Raw genomic sequence first — 25,573 nt, 5'->3', positions numbered from 1 at the left:
TTAAAATTGTAAACAAAACGGAGAAACACCAAAATAGGAATGATGTTTATAATAGTGTAACTGAATGAATGGAAGAGTGGCTGTGAATCTTTCTGGACCGGAGGACTCCTCCAGAAATGTCGGCATTCCGCGTGTCTCAGAAAGTAACTGTATGCGTGGATTCGATATATACCCGAGTAAAACCGGATACGAACTCCGGATATATCGAGAGAGTGTGTGGTTAGTTGCTTTTGTGTCTGTGTGTGTCGGGAACGGTATCGGAAAGAGTGTTTTGTGTAAATAATAAATTCATAAATACCTTTAATGAAAAAATGTCGCGGAACGAAAGCACAATCCAGTATCCGCATTGTCGTATTCAAATGACATGCGGATCTCAAAAGGAACAGACATGAACGTGTCATCTGGATATCTGAATGGAACCTAGTCTATTCAATAAACATAACAAAAATATGTTCATACACAAAAAGTTAGGTGTCATGGACAATGGAGAGTCCTTAGAGCATATTAATCCTGTTAGCATAAAAAATTGTAGACTCGCAGTGAAAAAGCTATTGCAACAACACTGTTCAATTGGAAAGTCATGGTTTATAGTTCATTCTCTTCAGCATGAAACAAGTTCTCCAGAGATGCTATGTATTAGCGCCCATAACGTATTTGAACACTGAAAATTGGGATAATATTGGGGAAAATTCCTTCCAAAAATACATCCCATTAGAATTGGACCCCTCTGGAATGGCACCAGATAAAAGCGCACAATCCAAATCCAGGGCGCAAACTTTCTGGTCGCCAGGTTGCCAGTGGCGACTAGAAATTTAGAGTTGGCGACCAGTGTTCAGTAGGAATGGTTCCTGCCTAAATTGAAGACTTCAGAGTGTTGCGCAGTTTCTGTTTCGCACGAAAATAATTGTCACTGACTGAGAGAAAACATGAGAAGTGAAGTCTTCACAACGTTGTAATTCGTCCCTTCTTTCTCGCCCTCAATCGAAATGATTTACCTAACACTGAATGATTTGCTGACAATGTCCTCCATCAATGGCTTTTGAATTAAGGACTTGATCCGAGAGCTGCAATCGAAAGCTGGTACTCCAGTGCAGAGAGAGAGCGTTACACAAACATGAAGTCTTAAGGTAAGATATATTTTAACATGTATATGGATTGTCCATTTCAAAATTGGTAATCCTGAATCTAATCGTCTAGTTTTGAAATTTTATGACCGGACGTAATCTTTTTCTTTGTCAAACCAAAGGCCGGGTGGAGGGGGCAGTGATCTCTCATAATTTGTACGTGATAGATACTGGCGACCATCATTTTTGGATTGGCGAGTACGCGTAACTTTGAAATTTTGGGCCCTGCAAATGCATCTTGAAAAATACTATAGGGGTTAAAAATGATTGTACCAAGTTTCGGTTAGATAGACGGAGTAGATATGAAGGGAAATGTTGTATACCAATACGCTATATATATACAAAACCGAACCGATTACTTGATCTACATAGAGAACACAATATAAAAAGTATAAACGCAATACTATTTATTGAGATATCAAGAATTGTACAATGTTTGGTTAGGGAAAGGATGTGCATTGCGGGCCATGCATGCGCTGTTTTTGTCATAGGTGTCCAAACTCGCGAGCTCGGCACTCGTGCTCAGCCGGGCTCGGCCTCAATAATTGAGCGCTAGCCGGAGCCTTAATAATATAAGTGAGCGCGAGTCCGAGTGAGAATGAGCCCAGTCGAGAGAAGTGATCGCGAGCCGAAGTGAGTGCGAGCTCAGTTGAGAGAAGTGTGCGTGGGCCCAGTCGAGAGAAGTGAGTGCGATTCCGTGTGAGCGCGAGCCCAGTTTGAGGAAGTGATCGCAAGCCCAATTGAGAGAAGTGATCGCGAGCTCGAGCCCGGTTGAGGGAAGTGGGCACATGCCCGAGTGAGTGCGAGCTCAGTTGAGAGAAGTATGCATGAACTTAAGTGATCGCGAGCCCATGTCGAGAGAAGTGAGCGCGAGCCTGTGTGAGTGTGAGCCCAGTCAAGAATAGTGAGTGCAAGCTCGACTGTGTGCAAGCCCGAGAGACTACGAGCCCAATTGAGGTAAGTAATCGCGAGTTCAGTGCAAAATGTTCATCTATGGTTTTTGTCCATCCTGTGTTTGCTTCAGCTGTTTTTGTCTGTGCGTTTTTTTCTTCACGCGCTGTTTTGGTCCACGCTGTATTTACATTCGCTTTTTTCGCTCAACGCTGTTATTGTTTGCATGGCTTTGACCTAGAACCATTTGGGCTATAGCCCAGGAGGAAATTTCGTAGTTCTGGGGGAAAATTCCATTGGGCCAGCCTTTGAAATCATCGTTGAGTGTAACCATGCAGTTAACTGTCTAATAATTGTGTCCATTGTATCAGTGATAATGGTGTGTACAAATTGTAGTGCTATTTTCACTCATTCTGATTATGGTTTCTCTGTGTTCTTCTTTGTTAGTATTATTGTGATTTTTTCCCGTTGCACTACTGCTGTGGGTATATCGGACTCAGCAAATTATCACTTGTATAATTCGGTCACTCTGGTTCTCTGTACAGCAGTTGTGTTTGTTCCATCTACGCAGGATGGCCTTTTCTAATATTAATAGCTGAGTTGTTTTTGAGCAGTGATTGAAACTCAAGTTGTTAGCAGTTGCCTTCTCTTGTGGAATAGCCTGTGCTATGGTGGCTCTTTTTTTAACTGGTAAGACACACGAAGAAACGTTGACTTCACCATCTGAAACAAACAGTTGACGTATCACACTGACGAGTGAAAACCTTGTGCTTCAAATAGTTCCTTTGAACACTCTTTTGGAAACATTGTGATTTTGTCACTTGACAGAAATAAAGAGAGAATGTTTCTTTACTTCTTGAAGATTATGAGAGAACAGGCAAATGCTTTAAGCTAGACCCTCTGAACATAAGATTGTACTTGAGTTGTAAAATGTAAGTCCTTCCTGATGTAAGCCTTTTTTGATTCCGCATGAGTACTCTGAATTTTTCAGTGTTTATTTTGTATATCATGAGGATAATTGGAGGACTAAATGAATTAAATTGTGATGAAGAGAGTCAAAAATAATAACGTTGTAAATCGAAATACTGACAACGCATTACCTAGCTCAGTGCATATAGATGCACAATAGCTAATCATTGGCGAGTACGACCAGTAAGTTTCGCCAGTCAATATAGTTTGAAAAACATTATTGAATACTGTATATAGCAGTCATTTCAACTGACCAATGATAAAGTAGGAGTACGTTTCTACGACCTATAGTATAAAAACTTTATATTGACAAAGTAATTGTACGGTCACCATGAAGAGCATTTATCAACGTTTAAAGACATGCAACCCATTACGCAACAGGCTCCAATAATAAATATGGTTTGAATATTGTTATATCACACTCTTCGTGAACCTCTCGTGACGCGGAAGAATTACGATCACGCCTAAGTGAAAAGAAGAAAAGGAACATAAATTTACAAGACAAGACAAGAAAAGCCTTTCAAAAACCAATACAAGATGTGACTTTTCCAAAATTTACGAGACAAGACGAAAAATATTATGTCTCATCTTGTTAGCAACAATAGTCTTACAGAGTATCCACTTGGAAATGATTGAGATAAAGGAATTGGTATGCATTTTGCTACTGAAACGTATGCACTTGGAAATGATTGAGATAAAGGAAATGGTATGCCATTTTGCTACGGAAATGTATCCACTTGGAAATGATTGAGATAAAGGAATTGGTATTCATTTTGCTACTGAAACGTATCCACTTGAGAATGATTGAGATAAAGGAAATGACATGGCATTTTGCTACTGAAACGTATCCACTTGAGAATGATTGAGATAATGGAAATGGTATGGCATTTTGCTACTGAAACGTATCCACTTCGAGATGATTGAGATAAAGGAAATGAAATAGCGTTTTGCTACTGAAACGTAATGATTAAGAATAACTAACTATTAAACTGTAAGCAACTCCGGAAATTTACATTCGGTTGTTCAGATAGATTTAAAAAATTATGCCTGGAATGTTTCAGGATTTCTTGGATATCTTTCTTCTTTAAATTCCACAGAAAGCGTAGTACACGTACGGTCCATGTTTGTCATACCTGTGGTTGATTGGTTCGAGTTTAGCTTCCCTTTTCAGCACCGAGGCTATGTATGACATAGATCCAAGATTTAAGGTGGAATCTTAAGCATCGTAAAGCGTTCAAATTTTTCAAGGTTTTCCCATCGGGAATCGAATCTCAGATCTCGCGCATCAAAGATGCACACGCTAGCCACTAGACCAGCGAAGAGGGCGTTGATTGTGACTATAATGTATCTAATCTGACAGTAATTGATTGCTCTTCTTTTCCTTCTTATGCTTTCGTGCAATGGATAAAGTGTGTTACAACTTGCTAACTGTATCAGAACGTTGTGAAATTTTTCATGAGTCGATCCACTCGGTTGTTGTCACGTCAAGTTATATGTAGTGCTTATACGGAATCTGAAAATAACAAATTACAACTATATCGATCAACTTTAAAGGTATTTCCCTTTTGGGAGGAGCGAGAAGGGAGGAGGGGCCACAGAAACAAAACAAAACAAAACAAAAAAGAAGTTACTAAATAAACTATATATTTTCTTCTTTTGGTTTGATGTAAAATTACTGTAGTGCAAACATCTGCGTGTTTCTATCCAAACTTCTGTTGTATCATGAGGATCGAACAGTATCTCCCCCCACCCTTTTGTTTCCTGATAAGAACTAAAAGTCTTTTATTAAGATGGAGTGTTCTCGTGTGCTAAAGAATCAAGTTGGCTTTAAAGAAAGAAACAAAAAGATTTTGATCGATTTCGGGTATACCACAAGTCATGCAAAGAACCATCTCCCTACTTCTGCTCTTTGGGCCGATGGAAGGAGAAAAGCAGGAGCGAAATGAGAGGGGAAAGATATAGTTTTAACGTTTTCTCGCACACACTTTTGTGCGAATATTGATTCTCATAAAGTTCAAAACAAAAAAATAAATGTGTGAAGATTGTTTTTTTATCATGAGGCAAGATTTTTCACGCACTTTCAAAGTAAAGCTACAATAACAGCAATAAGAGTAAAAATAAGGTAAAGATAAGATACCTCAAAAACATAAAAAGATTAGAAAGTATAAAAGAAACGGAGGTTAATAGCACTGCAAAAAATAATAGTCACGAATCTACGTAAGTTTCGGTACTGAAGAGGTGCATGATTAAATTCAACATTAGGAAAAGTAAAACTGCAAAAGCACATGATGGTTTGCTACACATAGGATTTCTTTTTTGAAGGGTGAGGTCCAGTCACCAACAAAAATATGACAGGGTGTTAATGAACTCTATGTCATAAATATAGGATGTAATTCCTACATCGAATGAAAGAAAAATCAAATAAACATGGGTTGGAAAATCCCTAGTAGCAGAGACAACTCGCAAACCACTTGCTGTAAGCTTGCATTTGGAAGTCGGCAAACTTGCATCCGACTTGATTGGAAAGCGTGCAAGCATGCCGCAAGTTGAATTCCAGTAACGAAGTTAAATGGGAGCAACCTTGTATTCAGTATTTCATTCGAGCTTGACGCAAGCATTTTATCTGGTGGCAAGTCAATAGCCAACGAACGACCAGCAATGCTATGACGCTCTGCTAAGGATCTAAAGTATCGCTTGCAAGTACAACAAAAGGCAAGTTGTATGAAAGCAGGCATTGAAAGGGCAAGCATAGAAAGTCAAAAGTCAAGCAAACGCCAACTTGCCGAAAGCTTTCTTGGTACTGTGGATGCCTCTATTCAGAGTCATAAACCGTTGAAAATGCGGAACATCACATTTTGAAACACTCCGGTTTGAAAATTGACGGTACCGGTATCTCTTACAAGAGTTTCAAGGAACTACATAGGAGTTAGTATATGATCTATCTAAATATCTGTGTTTCACAATCGTCTGGCACCCATTCCATGCCGGGGATTGTAAAATAGAAGTATTTAAGTAGGACACATACTACCTGTAGTTCCCGTATAAAACCTTTATTATTTCTTTCATTTGATAAAAGAAATCAACTCCTAAATTCATGACACGGATTTCACTAACACCCTTTATATGTCGGTATGATTGTAATGGTCCGCAAAGCGAAGACCATTACAGTCTGTATTTAGTTATATAATTATGCTGGTTGTTCTGCGTTATATTTATTTATTTATCTTGTTCTACGTTACTTGTAAAAATAGTCATTTGTTCTTATTGTATATACAATATGCACGTGCTAGGTGAAACAAGCACATCTTTATTCTTTAATTAGAAATTAAAAAACATATAGTAATATACTGAAGAAAATAAAACTTGGCGGAAAAGATTTAAATTTGAACACTGAAGAAGAAGAAAAAAAAGAAAGCAGTTTTAAACATTTAGACTAATTTTCTAGAAGTATTAAAACATTCCGTTAGCCGAACGGTGAGCGTGTTAGTGTTAACATCCCCTGATGTGTTGTGCAGAAGAGGAAGGGGATAAAGTGAAAAGTGTACTTCTTACATTTAATACACATATTCACATTTACTCACAAATACATTTACACTCATCCATAAACCCTATTTATATATATATTACATTTATTTTCATTTTTCCCGACTTTTAGACCCTGTCCATCTGGGTAGCTTATAACGTATCTCGTTATACACAGGTCCTCAGTCATAATTATAGCTAGATTATATTACTAAAATCACTTAAACTGTCTAAATTGCATTTAGATTTCCTTGATTTTTATTGTGGCACAGAATTATTGAAAATAAATACACACCTTTATGATTATGCGTACATACTTTTATATGATGGTTCCTGAATTATATCGTTTATTTACAAAAACGTTCTTATGACAACCTAGAGACAAAAGCTCATAAAAAATCATCATATTAGAATCAATTTTTGATTCTCCTTCCTTTCCGTATTTTCTTCTTTTTCTTCAAACTGGTTAGTGCATATTTTAAAATTAGGCATTGTCCGGAAATATGAGAAAAGATATTTAAAACTACACTGAAAATAAGATATTTAAAATTACACTGAAAATACAAGATACAAGATATCGTTGCATCATTTCGCCCGAACTATAGGACTTTCTTTTATTGGGTTTACAAATAAAAGAAAAGGATCCTGGACCGTTAAGCAATACCTATATTAATCATTCAAGTTTTGGAATACACCTCGTATATATGAAAATTACAATTCATATAAATATATATCGTATTTATTTTTATAGCTATATTATTATGATATTTATTTTAAATTTTATCATTGACTTCATTTATTTATACATTTGAATGACGGTAAGGCACATTCGAAATTTGATTCACAAGTTATTTAAATCTTTTTCGTGTTCATTAAATGCTTGTTACAAGTTAATAATTATTTGCTTGGGCATAATGAAGAAGGTTTTGAAAAGGATGTATTATGATATTCATATGGTTGTTCTTTGAATGAGGAAGGATGAAATATAGAATATAGTTAAACAAAATATAGATTAAGATTGTGTTGGGAGGATGTTGGATGTTGAGGGCAGAAAGAGTTATGGTTTTGTGCACATGCTCTCATCTAAAAACGAAGAGGATGTTTAGAAAGTATATAGAAATGGTGCTGTTCTTTTGAAAGAAGGTTGTTATTAAAAGATTATGTATGTATCCGTTTTTGAAGTAAACAAATAGGAAACAAAGGTAGCTTGCTTATTAAATATCAGTAAATAAGATACGAGTATTATAATTAGGTAAAGAAATATTTAACAGATTAGCGCAGTCGGTAATACAGATTTACACTCTAGTTTGTGGAAATGGCTTCATTCACCAATTTTGAACCATTTGACGTAAATACAGGAAGGATTCAAATCTATATTGAGCGATTCGAGCAAGTTGCACTATCCTCAGCATCACCATTTCTATATACTTTCTAAACTTCCTCTTCTTTTTTAGATGAGAGCATGTGCACAAAACCATAACTCTTTCTGCCCTCAACATCCAACATCCTCCCAACAGATTGAAATATCAATAATAATCAGAACATAACATAATAATTAACTTCTTCTTAATATCATAAATGTACGAATTGTTCCATTCGTTGATTTATTGAATTATCTTCATAGAATCCAAATAAGCTACGAATAACAAAAAAAAACAAAAACATAACAATATTTAAAGCGAAATAAAGCAAAAATCAATTGAATACTGTTTTCCCGGACGCCGTAACTTTAGCTTAAGTTATATGATCTATGAATTCGTTCATGTTGTATTGAAAGTCATAAACAGAAATACAGTATTGCGCGTTAATTACTTCTACAGTTCTTCGTTTCTTACTTTGAGAATTTTTGCCATCTATGAGATTTCTACGAAATACAATTCGAGGAAAATTAGATCTAATGATTTCATGCTTTCTAAGCGTTAGTAATCGTACTACACTTGGATTAGGTTCAGTTACACGATCACTATTACTGTTACTACTAAGAACAGGTTCGGTTATTTTACCGGTAAAATTAGGTTCAGTTCTCATTTGTTTTACTGGTGGCGAAATATCGTGTTTCCTAACGGATCTGTACTTGTCCTTTACACGATATCCATGGTAGTCTGTCCTACCACGGTTTCTGTTTCTTCTGTAATTAGGTTCGGTTACCTTACCGGTACACATGAATTTAACATTACTTTCCACATTGGTATCACACTTTAATCTCACATGAATGCTTCGAATTTGGTTTCGATTAAGATTAGTTTGGTTCAGGATAGTGCTGTATTGCACCATTGATGGATTTTCAAAATTTTGCAATGTCACACTTAGATGATTGAAATCAACGCACTGCATCACGTTTTGTAAAAGCACCCTCGGATTGTTTACTGTTATCATTCTGGTCTTTTCGTTGAGTGAACATTCAACAGCTTCAAATCAAACAACCAATTACTACAAGCATTGATGGGAACATACCTTTTATTTTTGAATTTCATGAATACTGGAATCAATTTTCTTCCTGATACATGAACCAATGTTGTGTACATATCATTAAACGGTTCTATTACCATTACTTCTTCTCCGGGGTTAATATCATGTTGTATATATCGTGAATACAAGCAGCCAATAGCATTCACTAGACAAAGATGACCATAACTTTTCACATATTGGTGCATACTAAAATCTTCATTACATACAGCATCAGCAAGACAATCAAAAACATTTGAATGAAGAGAGAAGATGGGATAATCTGATCGAAATAATACCGCATTATGCTTTTGCGAAAACCCACTAAATTTCACCAATGCAAACTCAGGATCTCCATTTTCTGTTGTTTCTGTGGAAGGTTCAGGTCCACTTAAAGCATTCATGCTAGCCTGTGACGAAATTTCTTCAGTGACTGGAAAATCTTATAACTCGGTTCGCAACTTCTATACTTGGATTCGCAACTTCTGTAGTATTTTGAACTTCGATGAACCTACTTAGAATTTGTTCGACTTTAAGGTCACTTTGTTCAATTCGTAGAGTTGTCTGGTCGATTTTACTATTGATTTCTGTCATCTGTTCACCAAGATCTAGCTTTAATTGCCCCATCTGTTGATCAATTTTACTGTCAAGTTGGTACATTTGTTGATTCATTCGGTCCATTTGTTGCTTCGATTGTTCCATTTGTTGTTTAATGAGATCGGCCAGGTCAGAAAAGCTCATTTCCCTGTTGCCATCTGCTTCAGATGTATTTCCCATACGAGTAAGATTCATTTTAATATTCCTCGGAATTTTTATGCCACTTCTCAACACGGTAAACTCCGTCTTGTTATCCCTTTTAGTGAAATCACCTCGTAGCCTTATAGTCAATCTGTACTGCTGAAATTTATTATTTAAGAGATTGCCTACTTTACTTCAACGAATCACCTAAAGGTTCCTGGCGGCAAACCACCAAAATTTATATAATGTATCTCGTTATACACAGGTCCTCAGTCATAATTATAGCTAGATTATATTGCTAAAATCACTTAAACTGTTTAAATTGCATTTAGATTTCCTTCCTTTTATTGTGGCACACTATTATTGAAAATAAATACACATCTTTATGATTATGCGTACATACTTTTATATGATGGTTCCTGAATTATATCGTTCATTTACAAAAACGTTGTTATGACAACCTAAAGACAAAAGCTCATTTAAAAAATCATCACATTAGAATCAATTTTTGATTCTCCTTCCTTTCCATATTTTCTTCTTCTTCTTCAAACTGGTTAGTGCATATTTGAAAATCATACATTGTCTGGAAATATGAGAAAAGATATTTAAAATTACACTGAAAATAAGACACTTAAAATTACACTGAAAATACAAGATACAAGATATCGTTGCAAGCTGGCCTTCTTCGTCCCGCTGGACCTCCCTCCCGATTTTGACTTTATTTCCTTACTATGAGAATTTTATACTTTTCCTGATTTTGACATTTTATTTACTTCTTTCATAACCATACTGAATTCTATTTTTAACTTTTATCAATTTCTTAACAATCTAATTCAGACACTTCGACTCTCAAGTCGCCAATAATTGCAAATAGCGGCGTCCGCCATTTGTAATTTTTGAAATACAAATTTATATAAATAATTCGTTTTGTACATAAATAATTCAATAATTCTGCATTTTTAGCACACATGATCTTAGGTGTTGGTGTACCAAATACTTAAACACCATTAATGGTGAAGAAGACAAGATTAAAACATTTAACAAGGAATTATTCTTCGAATATTTAAGAATTTCATAAGGATATCGATGTACGATACACTGATTGTTCATTAAGGTAATATATAGGGCAACCCAAAAGCATTAAAAGCATTAAAAAGCATTAAAAGCATAACAGCAATTTACACATATGGTTGGTACCTTGAAAATGGTTGTGGTTGTCTAAGGGTCCAGAAAAAACTAATTTTAAAAGCATAATAAAGCATAGTTTTAGAAAATAAAACATAAAGCATAATCTACAATATATAGCATAATTCTTGGAAAATTCTATTTAAGTGCAAGTTCAACATACTATATTAATATTTTTTTTAAAACTAATATTTACAATGCTAAATTATTGAGAGCATAACAATGTAACAATGAAAAGCTTATTTATATTTCTGTAAACTTTTCGGTGTAATCCTTTGATATGGAGAAAAGAAAAAAAGAAAACTTCCTGCCAACAATGAATAGTATACAAGAACTCCACACTATATCGTTATGTGTGTCTCTTGAACTCGAGCACTTTCTGTACTTTTTGGTGGCATCTTTTACTTTCCCTTTCTGTATATATGCACCTCTAGAAAAAAAACTGATTCGAGTAAAGCATATCTTTTACAGTGCATTAAGTAGAAAGTTCATTAAATATGAAAAAAACTGGTTACTTAAAATATTAATAAATAGATCAAGATATTTAGGATATTTAATATATATAGTAAATATTATACATTATATACGATTAATGTAAAACAATGGTTCAAATTAACAATAAAGAATAATTTGGAAAAAATAAAGCATAATTGAACAAAAAGCATAATGTGGCTTACTCTAGTAATATCTAATTAAATAATGGTGCAGATTTATTGTACGGATCCATAAGTAAATTCATTGTATTGTCCATTCTATATTACATACCGGTAACTGGTGTGTGGTACTTTCTAAGTAGGTAGAAGTGAACTTTCTGCTTTATTTTCATGAAGATATGTTGTCAATTTAATATCGCTGGTAACAAAGATTGTAAATTGCCTACAAGTAACTTTAAATTTTATTTAAAAATTACTAAAGATCTTGCTTAATAAAATTTGACGGATGAACGCCATGCGGATCGTTTACATTGTAGTGGGTATGCGCGCGCACATGTACCGGAAGTTGTATTTCTGGAGTATGGCGTAACACTTAAACTGGTAAGTAGTTCGTTGTTATATGCAGAAAATTATAAGGTATTGATTACTTTTCGTTGAATTTTTAAATATTAAATGGAAGTACGTATTGTAAAGTATGACATCCTAACTTCATTAAAATAATTTTTAAAGTGTAATTGCATACATTACTTGGAGTGGCCTTGTCGTATGTAGCAAGCCACTGATTGAGCGTATCAGTGTATTATCCGAAATGTGTTAAGTAGAAAAAAACATTCCAGAACTATTTATTGCGAAGAGTAGGTGTGGTAAATTCACATTGAAAATGACAGGTGGCATTATTATGCGTATTCCAGTTTGTAACGGATGCAAAATTAGTGAATATAGGATTGTGGAAATAACAGCAGACACAGAAGAAAGTGGTACTCTCACATTACTTCAAAATCATGGAGTGCTTCCACTAGATAAATTGTGTAAATCTTGTGGCAAGGAAACAGTTTTCTTAAAAGAAAGAAATGGGTTTCGTTGCCAGAAGATACGTACCATTGGTAATTCGAGGAGAAAAAACCGTTGTGAGTTTTCCTCTACAATTTTTAATGTTTTTTTTTTTCGGTATAGGAAAACTCAATTATTTTGTGGTGACACGACTTGGTGCTTGAACAGTTGACCAATTGCTGGAATCTTGGTATCTCATCAAGAACTTGTATTGATTGGTTCAACTTGTCCCCGAGATCGGCCATACGTCCCGTTTCAACCGGGACAGTCCTGTTTCAGGGGTGTGTCCTGGCCGTCCCGTCGTAGATGGAAAAAAGTATTATTTGTCTCGTTTTAAGCAAGTGAAAGAAGTAAATAACAAACGCAGTACCTTTACGCTTTGTGAAGGTATCAAAGAGGCAAGAATTGAGCTGAAATTCCCTACACTAAACATGCTCTATAGTTCGCAGTAAAGCTCAGATTTTGACGACAGCAAGACTGAAGATTCCTTACTCACTGTTGGCAATTTTCAGGGTTACAGCACATGCGTAATAACTTAAAAAATGGGAAAGTAGCTATTGTGGAGCTGAAAAATTTCACTGAGTTCTTTTGCAGGACACACCCTATTGGTCGAATATTCAACACAGCATTTCTAATAAACTGGTAAAAGGTAATATGCTGTCTGGTTCGGACGACGAGACACGACTATTTGATCAGTGAAAATATGCAAAAGAAATTGTAACACCAAAAATTTGGGAGGAAAACAATGTTTCCTTGTCGGAACGATGAGTCCAATCTTTTTTGGTAAATTAGAAGAGGAAAATATAAAGTTTGATATTATATTGAAAACAATAGAAATTGTGTTGTGCCGGTCTGGTACATCCACTCCTGTCGAGTGGGGATCATGAATAACATATGGACAAGTGAAAAATCTTCCTTACATGTTGCGACAATGGAATCTATGTTACTGGTAGAGGTAAACTTAGAGAACTTCTGTGAATTTTATTAAAGACTAGTGAGTGAATAAAGCTATTCCCAAGGAGATAGGTTCCTCTGAGAAATACTTCTGGCATTCTTTAGTTCAAGTCAACTTTTTCACCCATGTATATCAAGGATTCAAGCTAGGGGAAATTAGCAAATGCAAACAGCATCATGTCCTAGTATATTGTAAGATAAATGCTTTTTATATTTTATAGCTTATATATATATATATAATGTTATATTACAGTAGAACTAATTTACGCACTGACCTATTTCTCATAATTTTTAAAAATCGGAATCTGTCCCGTTTTTAGCTGAAAATTTTTATGGTCACTGTAATTTTATGGTCACCCTATTCTCTCCTGAAATTTGCTTAGAAGTTTGTTAGTGCTTAGATTCCGGTTCTGCTGTAAAGTTTGTTGGTGCTTAGATTTCTGTACTCAGCTAGGAGGTTCAGAGAAAGTAGCTCAGATAGATGAATCTAAGTTCCAGAAGCGAAAAAGCCACTGCGGAAGATTGATTGACAGTACGTGGTTTATTGGGGGAATTGAGAGTGGCATTTTTTCCGTCGTTCGCCGTTGGACGTTCGCCTGGTTTTCAACAAAAAGCGTAATAATAGCTACGGAAATTTAAAAAACAACAATTTTTAGGACCACTTTAAAAGGGTATAATAGAGTAGGGTAGGGTAGAGTAGGATGGAATGGAATGAGTAGGGGGAGTAATGGAGACGTCAGCATCGAGGCTATATGTCTTCGTCACGATTAACTCGGTTTCTCAGAACTGCAAGATTATAAAAGAACAGGTTAAAATTAATCGGGTTCAAATAAGGTAGAGATAAGTAGAGTAGGGTAGAATCGGGTTAGCTCAGGGTTAGTGAAATTTGGACCCATTTTGTTAGATTTAATAGAGTGAAATTTTTCATCTTATCGTAAAGATACCAATTGGAGCGTCTCTATACACATGCAGCTATGTTCAGAATACAAATGCTCGTTACTTTCCCACAATGCAACCATTCGGTAACATTACACGAAGTAATTCCTTCCGCTTGCCAAATGGTTTCATATTTATAACCACTTATAAACAAAAGTAAACACAACTTTCGCTCTTCTTACATATTATTAAGTACACAAACGAGCAAATAATATATTTTTTACGGTAAATTTTCAAAATTTTGCTAGGTATGAACGACCAAATTCGGAACTTAACCCTGAGATAGGATCAGTGAAAGTATTGATAAGCGTAGTGTAAAATCGTTCAGCTGAAGTCCTTGTTTTAGTTTTTCAGCAATGGGTTAAGCCTGATACAACTATTCATGGTAATTGCTGGAAGTCTTGTGATAGGTTGACTGAGGTAGGGTTTGAGCACTTCGCAGTGAATAATTTCTTGAATTTCGTAGGTCTAGTGACGAGAGTGCACACCAAGATATAGTAACAAGAGGCACCATTTCGCTGGACATCTGGCTTCCTTTCTTTTCAGGAATAATTTTCCTTCGCGAACGAGATTACACATTTTCCTTGTGTGGGCCGGTAGACTATGCCCTCCTACAATGTGCGGTAATTTAATGAGTATAATACTCAGTGTAAGTTAAGGTTACGTCAGGATAGGATAAAGTAGAGTAGTGCTAGGTTGGGGTAGAGTAAACGTATATTACTTACGTTAGTTTCTCCCCCATATCGTTTGGAAGTGACTCTGGATCAAGTACCGGCTTCGAAACCGTCAATGGAACTGTAAACTTCATTTCTCTGCAGATTCACTTTACGAGAACTTCTGTATAGGGACGCTATAACTATTGTGCAAAAACACTAACCAACTTGTGCTAGGTGGCCACTAAAAGCACGAATGCTATCTAACCGAGTCAGGGCAGGAACGCAGTAAGAGGCCCGAGCGATAGCGAGGGGGTGCGCCCGTAGGTAGCAGGTACGTCAGCGATGGTGGGTAACTGTTGAGAGCGTGTACGCAGATTTATTTCCGAAGTTAATGTCTGCATGTATGGAGATTCCGTAACTTTGTATTACGTGTATTCTTGGTTCATTATTTTGTGGGAGGGTGTAACTTGGTACATTGTAGTTTGCCAACATGTTAAACAATCATTTTTGGGGTGTGGACTTGTATTCCTCTCTGCAGATGCACTTTAGATGGGTTAGAGTGTATGTACACAATAAGAACTATTGTGCAAAAGATAGTAATCAACTTATGCTAGGTGGCAACTAAAAAACAGGAATGCTGTCTAATCAAGTAAGGGCAGGAGCGTAGCAGGGGACCGCCGTGGTTAGCGCGTAGGGAGAAGGCGCGTCACTGAAAGTAGCTACATACACAAATCCTATCTACGACATGACCAGTGATGAAAATTTTCCGATTCATAAAAACATACTCCATCTATTCCTACATCGTTGTTTAGTTGAGATGTGAGGTGGAAATTTTTCTTCTATATTTTTCCGGATAATTTTCCGTTCTTAACAAATATCAGTGATCAGTGTCAGGCCTATGAAAAGCGTTTTCCACTTGTTTCTACTCCGTGATGAAAATTTTCCCATCTATGAAAATTCCTCTCACTTGTTTCTACAGGGCAATAAAACTTTCCGATTCACAAAAAAGTTGTTTTACTTCTTGCTTCAAAATGATGAAAACTTTCCGACTCATAAGAAGTTCTTCAATTTTTCCATATAATGCAGAAAATATTTCAATTCATGAAAAATTGTTGAACTTGTTCCTACATAGTACTGAAAATTGTCTGAGCCATGAAAATTTTCAGATTCTTTAAACGATCTTTCACTTTTTAACATTTCTATACGTGAATTCAATCAATTTCATGATTGCTGAGGAATTGTTACTTGATTACTGGTATTTTTTCAGAACGAAAAATTTTCCGGAAAAATATAGCGAAAAATTTTGCGAAATGGAAAATTTTCCACCTCACATCACTAGACATAACTGAACACTGTACACTTACCTTACGTGTTGGATTGTGTATTTACACGCAAAACACTGTATATGGCATAACTGAAGACTGTACACTTACCTTACGTGTTGAATTATGAATTTATACGTTATAAAGTTCTCATAGGTAACATCCCGATATGTTTTCGTTGCTTGCACATTTGTGATCCAAATTAACATAACACATTACTTACGTAAATTTCACAAATAGATCTATGTGAATCCTTTAACTTTCGGACATGTCTATGGTTGAGTAGTATGAGTTAGCACGCTGAGTTAAGATATTTCACTTTGTATACTGTGGCTAATGACTGCCTTATGGTCGAATCCGTGCTTAACAGATTAGACTTTCATTCATGTATTTCTACGTAGATACGCTTCTCACAGGGAAAAACACAATATATTTTGATTATTTACACATTTTTTCTATTAAAATATTATTACAACTTTATTCTGTAAGTTTTAAAAATATGTGGATCCATACAGTAAATTTGCACCGAAATAGGTTGTAGTTTAGTATTTTTAAAGTTTAGTGGCATGAAGATAAATACCATGTATAGCTGTAAAGAAGTTAATCGTTCGGAAATCTTTAAACCTCGACTATGCTGAGGCGCCAATATGAGTTACTCTCGTGAACTATTTGGCACATACATCAAAATTTGTAGTAAAAGAATCCGAAAGTTCGTAATCAACTAAATACAGTATGGAATACTTTCATACTTACTCAATACTTTCTTACAAATATATATATATATATATATATATATATATATATATATATATATATATATATATATTACATCTCTGAACTCGTTTTTGAGGCAAAAATCGAGATGAGACAAGAAATTAATCTAGTGGGCAGAATATTAGTTCACCAAAGTTTTAGATCTCAAAAATACTGCTTTAATGTTTCTTGGTTGGTAATATAAAAAGTGTAAATTGATCAAGTGATTTTACGAACATAATTAAGAGAACTTATAAACGTTTAACGATACGTAAGTCATTACACATATACTCCAAAAATGAATATGGTTTAAATATTCTTATATCACTTTCTTGGGCCCACTCGTTGTGCGGAAGAATTCTGATATATTCTATTGTGCTGCCAAAATGTCTTGAGCCGTGGCAAAAATGCGAACTAAAGCTCACACTTCGACACATCCACGCGTTGAGCCAATGAGGGTCCCGCTGTTGCTAAGCGAGAGAATCTTAGCGAAAGGGAGTGGGATTTCTTCAGCCGATAGCAGCGCCTGGAACGGAAGACTAAGTGTCAAGTCAATGTGGCATATCTTTAGATGAAACTAAGAAAGAAAATCAAAGCATGAAATTTGTGCATAAGTTTACAAAACCAGACGAGAAAGTTTTTTGAAACGAGAGAAAAAAGAATTCTTTGAGAATCGAGACGAGGCGAGACTTGTAGAAAACATTTTGACAGCCTTTTTCTCGTCTCATTGGCCACACTTTTATGTTTTATTGTGTTGCATTTACCGCATGATCTTATGTAACTGAATCACTAGAGTCAGTTTTTTCAAGATTCTTGTATAGTAAATATTTTTATATTTGTTTGTTTTATATTTGATGAATTGATTAAACAATTTATTTACGACATGAGACTGCAAAAATTCTAGAGGATATGCGTTTAGAATATAAGTAACTTCCAGTAGAGGAATTTTAGTTTCGTGTATATCGTATCGAAATAATTTTGTATGCTTCGAAGCGTGATGCGTGTTTTTGACAAGGTTTTCTGTTTGCATAATGATCTTAGATATGGTACTCTTGTTAACGATAAGGGAACCAACTGTGTATTGAATGAAGTGTTCTCATGCGATGATCAGCTACAAGCAGTTAAACATTGAGATTACAGACATGCAACTATTTAATGCTAATTTGTCCTATATTGCTCCGATAGAGGATAATTGGACTTCCATTTAATAAGATGGATTCTATTCTTGGTTGTATAGGTATTCGGTCAAGGTCTACTGTGTTGGAGCACGTATTTCTTTGCTTTTTCTTGTATAATGATAGTGGTAATGATGGAATTTTGGATACTTGTTCAAGGAAGGAAATATCGCTAGTTTTCGTCTTTGAATTGCCAAATCACTTCCATGGAAATTTTTAAAATTATCCAGTCAAGGAGGAAAATACAGACTAAATGTTTAGTAACAGTTCGTCCTGCTGGGTCTCATACAAATATCTAGAATAACGATACGGAAACTCGACGATTCGTTTAAAAGAGAAAAGAAATGAAATCTTTCAGTTTAACGTCCCACGTATATGTCCTTTAAACTAAGGGAGACGGACGATTAAGGCAAGTGAATGATGATGAAAGAATTAGTAGAACGAGAATTTCGCAGGAAACGGGAGTACCCGAGAAAGCACATGCACACGATGTCATCTACCATAAACTTCCGGTATCGAACAAGGGACCCCAAGCACCAGAGGTAAGTGCTTTATCACTGAGCCACCTTGCTCCCTTTCATTCTTTTCCTTAAGAAAGAAAAAGGATTTCAACTTAAGCTTTTCTCTCTGTCTTTCTCTTTCTTTTCCTCTCTTTTTCTTTTCTTTCTCTTTCTTTCCATCTCTTTTCTTTCTTTTTGTATTTCTTTTCTTCTCCTTTTTGCTTTTTCTTTATCTTTCTTTTCTTTATTTTCAACTCTTTTTTTCTTTCTTTCCCCTTTTGTATTTCTTTCACTTTTTCTTGCTTTCTCTTCCTTTTCCCTTCTTTCCCTCTCGTTTTCTTTCTTTCTGTCTCTATTTTTCTTTCTTCCTTTTCTTCCCTTCCTCTTACGTATCCGTGCATGATTCTGTGTTTTCTTTATGACTTTTATATATCTTCTACATTGAACAGATATTTGGATCCATTTAAATCTGTGCCCTCTCTCCTTAAAACAGGGAAGAGTATGGTATAAAACATCGTTTTTCAACCTATTTCATATTACGACCCTTTTTTCTTATAATATCCTCTTGCCGGCGACCGCCATAAGTAATTTTCGGTTTGTAATGTAAGTTCTTGATTATTGTTAGTTATCGCTTACAGTTGTATATATATGCAAGCTCTATATAAGAATAGGAATGCTCGTTTAACTATAAGTATGGAAATGAAAATACATATATCAAAATAAGAAATTCATCCTCATTATACAATTACATATTTTTTAATTCTCTTCGCGATTACCCCCTGTATTCATATCGCGATCCACCTAAGGATCCCGGCACCCAGGTTGAGAAACTCCGGTTTAAAGAAAACAAGAACCCTTACTAGATCAAAGTGAAGTTAAATATATACATATAAAAGCGCTTGCTTTTATTTTTCTTTCTTTACCAATAATACCTAGTAAAGTATTTTTTTCGATGAAACATATCAAACGAGACTTTCTTAATGCAAGGTGACCACCTCTTGTGTCGGTTACTGTTTTGCTTAAACTATTGTAATATTTACAATGTAGCTTCAAGTTTGTTCAAACTGCTATTAGAATAAACGAAGGTTTTAATGCTATTAGATTTCCTTGTATCCTCTTTGTGAGATTGCTCTTCACCACTGACTACCTTCACTCTCAATGTCAGTGGCGAGCTCTAGTTCTTACACTTCAGCATAATGGGAAATATGCTAGTTACTCAAGCATGGTAATTTGACTAATCGGAAATGGCGCAGGGTATTCTTTACCTTAAACGTGGCATGTGTCTTGTCATTGAAGATTAATGTAGACTTGTTTAGAGGGAATCTTAAAATGCATAAGCCAGTCACTGTGTACGAACCCAGCGAAGAGATGGCTTGGTGGTCTATTAAGAGTTTTCATCCCGGCGAAATTAAAATACCACTAATTTTACAGTAATTATGTGATATCTACAAATAGATAAAAGATAATCGAAATGTGGAACAAGAGCGCCCTAGACAATATTATTTTACATGAGAAACTGTTATCACGACTCACTTATCTGCTTTCGATTTTGAGCCATTTTGAAAATCGGCATTTATTTTCGCGTTTCTAAACAGCTGAAAACGGAAAGCCACTAGGTGACTTGTGATAAGGTACCTCACGCAAAATAATATTGTCTAGGGCTCTCTTGTTCCATATTTCAATTATCTTTTATCTATTTGAAGATATCACATAATTACTGTAAAGTTAGCGGTATTTTAATTTCGCCGGGATGAAGACTTAAGACGTTATTTTATACTGTCACCGCCACACTACTCTTCTGGTTATGCTGAGCATGCTTGCTACTGTGCTCTACAGTGTTCCGTAATATGGTTATTAACAAGCTGATTTGGTTTGCATGAAAAACTTACTCATCTATCGTGTAGACATCCTCCATGATGTCCTATTAACGCCAATGTTATTGACTAATAGTCTTGCTTTTTCCGTAGACATAAACTTTACTCGAGATGCTCAACTCTACTCAAGATGTTGGATGCAAATTATTTGTGGATCCAACCGATCACACAATCTCGAAGATCTACGTAAATTGGCATTAAAGAATGATAACGTTGAATCAACAATGATTTAGTGACCTAATGAATGGTATAAAGGGTGCGAATTAGGCGATTTTTCCAGAGGGGATAAAGTAAAAAAAACAAAACGTTTAAATAAACTTGCTATAATCGTGCCAACAATGCTGACAACAACGATTAAACTTAACACACTTAGCTTAGGTTTGGTGGAAAGTACACCAGTATTATACGATTTTAATCCTAACCTACAGTACCAGATCTCACTAAAATTTCTTTTTTCAAAAAACATACACATGCATCTCCCAACACACACAAATCCTAACCTAATCTAACCAAATTACTTTTTGCAATGAATTTTCTATTAATAATTCTCAAACGGATTTATGTTTAGCACATTGAATTGAAGAATTTGAATGATATAAGAAATATAACTGAGGATAATAGGGGAAAATAGCATCCCCCTGGGAATTTTCTTCTGCCTTCTAGCCAGGGATAAAAGCTTTCCAGAGGGGGAATTTCCTCTGCATGCCCGGCCGTAATTCGCACACTGATGGTATACCAAGAAATATTTAAGTAGCCGTTCATGCAAGAGTGTCATATACCGGTTGACTTGTGTACATTAATATAGAGAAATCACTGTTCTATTGCAGCGCAGAAACCCTTGTAGATTCGTTTTGGTTAGCAATGCTTATTGTAAATCTCAAATTTTGTCATTTCTATTTTCTATTGAGTGTCTTCAAGTATGTTAAACCTGTGTTAATGGATGTGTTCATTGAATGAAATGAGTTAACTCAACCTGAACTTTTGGAATTGAGGTGAGAAAGATTTATGTATTTAAAAACACCACTTTCAACATATTTACCGATAAATACACAATTTAACTAGGTCACTTAACTGGGATGGGAAACAGCTGAAAAACCCAGGTCGAAATGACTAACCTCAAGATTTGAATTACGAAGTAAGAACACAAGGCGCTCGCCAATGTGCATTGGTCTTTAGAGAAAGATGTTATCCTAGCATTGTTTACTTGCTGCCACTGTATGTACTATATAAGGCAGTTGCAAAGTTTTGTAAAATGGAACATCTGATTATAAAACCTTTACTTCACTATTGTATACGTCAGCCAAATTGAAGTTTGACTTTGAGCATCTCTCTTCCGCCTACCAATCCGCTTACTGTGAGATTGTTAAGGATGTGATCTAATAACCCAATCCGCCTGACATGCTGTTTTTTCTTAGTAAGACTAGAATCGTATCAACATGTTGCAACATCTGCCGCTAAAAAGCAAATTTTTCATTAGAGGTTTGCCAATACCGTGTCGTGACCTCATTGGTTAATATCAAATGTCAATTCACATTTACCTTGTATAGTAATAGGATTGCCATCTTAAACCGTTTTCTTCGTATTTTTTTAATATAGACAAATTGTAGTATATTAAAAACATAGATAGATTATATCCCTGTGTCTGTTTTATATCCTGTGTAGTTTTAAAGGTGATCTCTTGGAGATCTATTCGTGCTAACGTTTTTAAGCTTTATCATGAAAAGGGTTTTCACAGTTTGTGATAAGAACAATGTTGTTTGCTTTTTTTCGTTATTATCTTTGAATGATTCCGTGCAAATATCTAATCAAAGATACACTTCTTAAACTTTAGATCAAGGCCTTAATAATGGTGTCATGCAACTACACTCGTTTCAAACACGTTTATTTAATTTTCCTTTTCATGTTCCTATTATATAATTATATATACACAAGTTGAAGTATTTCCTTTGTTTTAAAAGGAAATGTATATGTCAAAATAAAAAATACTGTACCTAAGTAATTATACCTACACAAGTTGAAGCATTTCCTTTGTTTTAAGAGGAAATGTATATGTCAAAATGAGAAATATTGTACCTAAATAATTATACCTACGCAAGTTGAACTATTTCTTTTGTTTTAAAAGGAAATGTATATGTGAAAATGAGAAATACTGTACCTAAATAATTATACCTACACAAGTTGAAGTATTTCCTTTGATTTAAAAGGAAATGCATATGTCAAAATGAGAAATACTGTGTCTAACTAATTATACTTACACAAGTTGAAGTATTTCCTTTGTTTTGAAAGGAAATGAATATGTCAAAATGAGTAGAAAGATTTCGTACTGAGGCTAAAGGGAACGGTGATGATAATAATGAATGAAATAAAGAATGAAGAAAGTGGGGGAAATGGGAGGATTCCATGGAAACCGTCGCACATGACATTTGTCCACCACAAAGCACGTTTGATGAGAGCTGGGATCGAACCAGGGCCTCACGCATCAGAAATGATCACCTTACATTTGTCTTTATTGGAAAACTTAAATTAATTACAAAATAAAACTAGAGCAAGAAAGTTAGCCATCTCATAATTTGAAGTACATAGGAGAATGATAATTTGTTGCTGGAGAGGAAGGAAAGATGATTTACACAGAAGATATCATCTATCATATCTTAAGATACAGCAATTATTATGGGAACAGAACTTCAAATATTTGGTAACGCCGTTCACCCAACAATGCACAAGTTTACGTCGGGTGTGTTGAAGAACATCAAAAGATTATGTATGTTCACAAATTCGTTTCTTTTTTTCAAAATACGTTCCTCTCTGTTCACATTTATTATTAATAATTTATTTCTTACATTTTTAGTGACAATGGGATAACGGTGATTAGATAAGGCCAGATTCACACAAAAGAGAGACAAAGTGTTTGTATGTGGTCATGATATGCTGTCTTCACGCGTTGAATCTTTGCAAAGAACCGCTTCACGCTATACTAACATTTTCGTTCTGTGGCGATAAACATTGAAATTCGAAATGGCAAATTTGAACCACTTCCAGTTTGAATAGAGAGTTAGCACAGAAGATGGAACCTATTCTCTGGACTGTTTAAGTCCAGAAGGCTGAGTCTCCGGCACTGGCAGTGAGTAAAAGGCTTAACTAGGTGGCAGACACTCGCAGTAACTTTCTGTGCCAAAAAAACAACGCATTGTTTGTAAAGAACGTGCTATGGGGTTGTTCTATCTTTTGTACGAAGATGGCCTTACCTAATCACTGTTAATCCATGGTCACTAAAAATGCAAGAAGTAAATTATTAATAATAAATGTGAACAAATAAAAATGTATTTTGAAAGAAGGAATTTAAAAAAACTCGTGAGAGTAGAGATTTGAACCTAGGTTGTTTCATTCAACAAGCCGACATCTTACCGACTTATCCACGTCAGAGCTTGCAAATCGCGTTTTCGAAGCTTTATTTATATTACACGTGTGTTACGAGATGTCATTCACGCGTTGATTACTGGTGCGACACCTTCTTCAAGGACTAAGACTCGTTTCGTAGATTTACGAAATCACTCTTTTAATCCTCAATTAATCCAAGATATGTGTTGTTGGATTAATCCAACAATAAATTCTCAAGATTGTGGACTAATTCTTGTTTGATCTTAATCTACAGATCAAATGCTTTTTATGAAACCAGGAGACGCTGAGCCATAGACGCCTACGAGCCGTAAATAAAATTCAAACTTCAAATGGAACTGGGGTAACTTGCTATCAATTGCGAGTTTAACAAGCTGATTTAACAACACGCCTGTTATGCTCTGTGAGACTCTTATTCTAAAGGTTCTTGGTTCGATTCCCCGACTGGATTTACAGTTATTTTTTTAAGGAGTTAAGCATTTTAAATTATGTTCACGATTGGTATTGGAAGAGATTTATCCCATAGAGGGAGAAAAGCCCAAGACAGAGAGAGAGTGCCAGGGGAAGGAATGGAGACTGTTTATCCTTAGGCACTAAAATTCCAGTTATTCCCATGTCTTCCGTTTTTTCTTTCCCTCTTTCCTTCTTTTCTCCTGTTGTTTCGCTCTTTTCACGCTTTCTCTGTCTCTGCATGATGTATATTATTATTTTCCTTTTCTTTGCATTAATTAATATCGCTTAGAACTTAACGTAAATAGATTTTTTTATATCTATCTCATGGTTTTCTAAATGATGCTGAACTATTCATTCTTTCCTGTTCCAAATGGAAGAATATCCTGGCATGCCATGTTTTGGGGCATGTCTGTATTGTCAGTTTGGTAGTCCAACGATTATATCAGCGACAGGGCTCATTTGGTTATATACAGAGTGTTTCAAAACAACACCAACAACGTTTGGGAGGTGATTCCTGACACTAAGATAAGATAAAAAGTATAGACCAACCTGGGTGCACAAATGCTTCCTTTCGGAGTTATAGGCTGCCGAAAACGTGAAAAAATTAACTTTAAAGGTCCATAGCTTCAAAACTATGGGGCCAACCGTAGTTGGGCCAAGACTTTACTAAAGAACTATTATATATATATACATGCTTCAGAATCCTGCAGTACTTCCGCAACCATTTTTATAGAGGTAGTTAATGAGTACTTCACATTATATGCCCGTAACGAAAATGCCTGTACAAAAATTGTTGGGTGAGTACCTTAGGATTCTGAAACATGTACTTTTGGATACCGAAAGTACTTCAAGCATCACTGATATCTAAACTAGAAAGTAGGAGTGCAAGGTGGTAGAGCGCTTACCTCTCGTACGTGGAGTTCCTGATTCGATCTCCAGCCAAATCAATTTGTAGTGGACAACATCGTGTCCGCGGGTTTTCCAGGGCACTCCTATTTCCTCCCACTATCTCATTCCACCAATTCTGCCATCACCATTCACTTGCTTTAACAACCATCTCTCTAGCCTAAAGGTATAATAGTGGATGTTAAACTGAAATACAAATAGAAAGTACATTATTATAGAATCATAACGATTATTCTGCCATAATATCATTATTTAATTACAAATAATTGCAATAAGAATTGTGAAGAATG

General features: G+C 35.4%; 1 protein-coding gene and 1 long non-coding RNA gene across 3 annotated transcripts in view; both read right to left on the bottom strand.

Annotated features, from left to right (window-relative positions):
- Nucleotides 1-8,878: 8,878 nt before the first annotated feature.
- LOC145693012 (kynurenine--oxoglutarate transaminase 3-like) lies at nucleotides 8,879-9,355 on the bottom strand. Its single transcript, XM_081768703.1, has one exon. It carries the CDS (start codon nucleotides 9,353-9,355, stop codon nucleotides 8,879-8,881), a length of 477 nt encoding a protein of 158 aa, XP_081624829.1.
- A 669-nt stretch (nucleotides 9,356-10,024) lies between these two features.
- LOC145688073 (uncharacterized) overlaps nucleotides 10,025-25,573 on the bottom strand; it is a 70,307-nt gene continuing 54,758 nt past the window's right edge. For both annotated transcript variants that reach the window (XR_014131841.1, XR_014131840.1), the window contains one exon: nucleotides 10,025-10,272. This is a non-coding gene — a long non-coding RNA (uncharacterized LOC145688073). The remainder of the gene's footprint in view (nucleotides 10,273-25,573) is intronic.

This window comes from Thermobia domestica, chromosome 1 (genome assembly GCF_964235325.1).
Source record: "Thermobia domestica chromosome 1, izTheDome1.hap1.1, whole genome shotgun sequence".
NCBI lineage: Eukaryota > Metazoa > Arthropoda > Insecta > Zygentoma > Lepismatidae > Thermobia > Thermobia domestica.
Note: the sequence above shows the minus strand (reverse complement) of the source record. Positions and strands in the feature narration are given on the sequence as shown.

Coding starts and splice junctions, on each gene's coding strand:
- LOC145693012 (XM_081768703.1), bottom strand. CDS start 9,355: ATGAATGCTTTAAGTGGACCTGAACCTTCCACAGAAACAACAGAAAAT.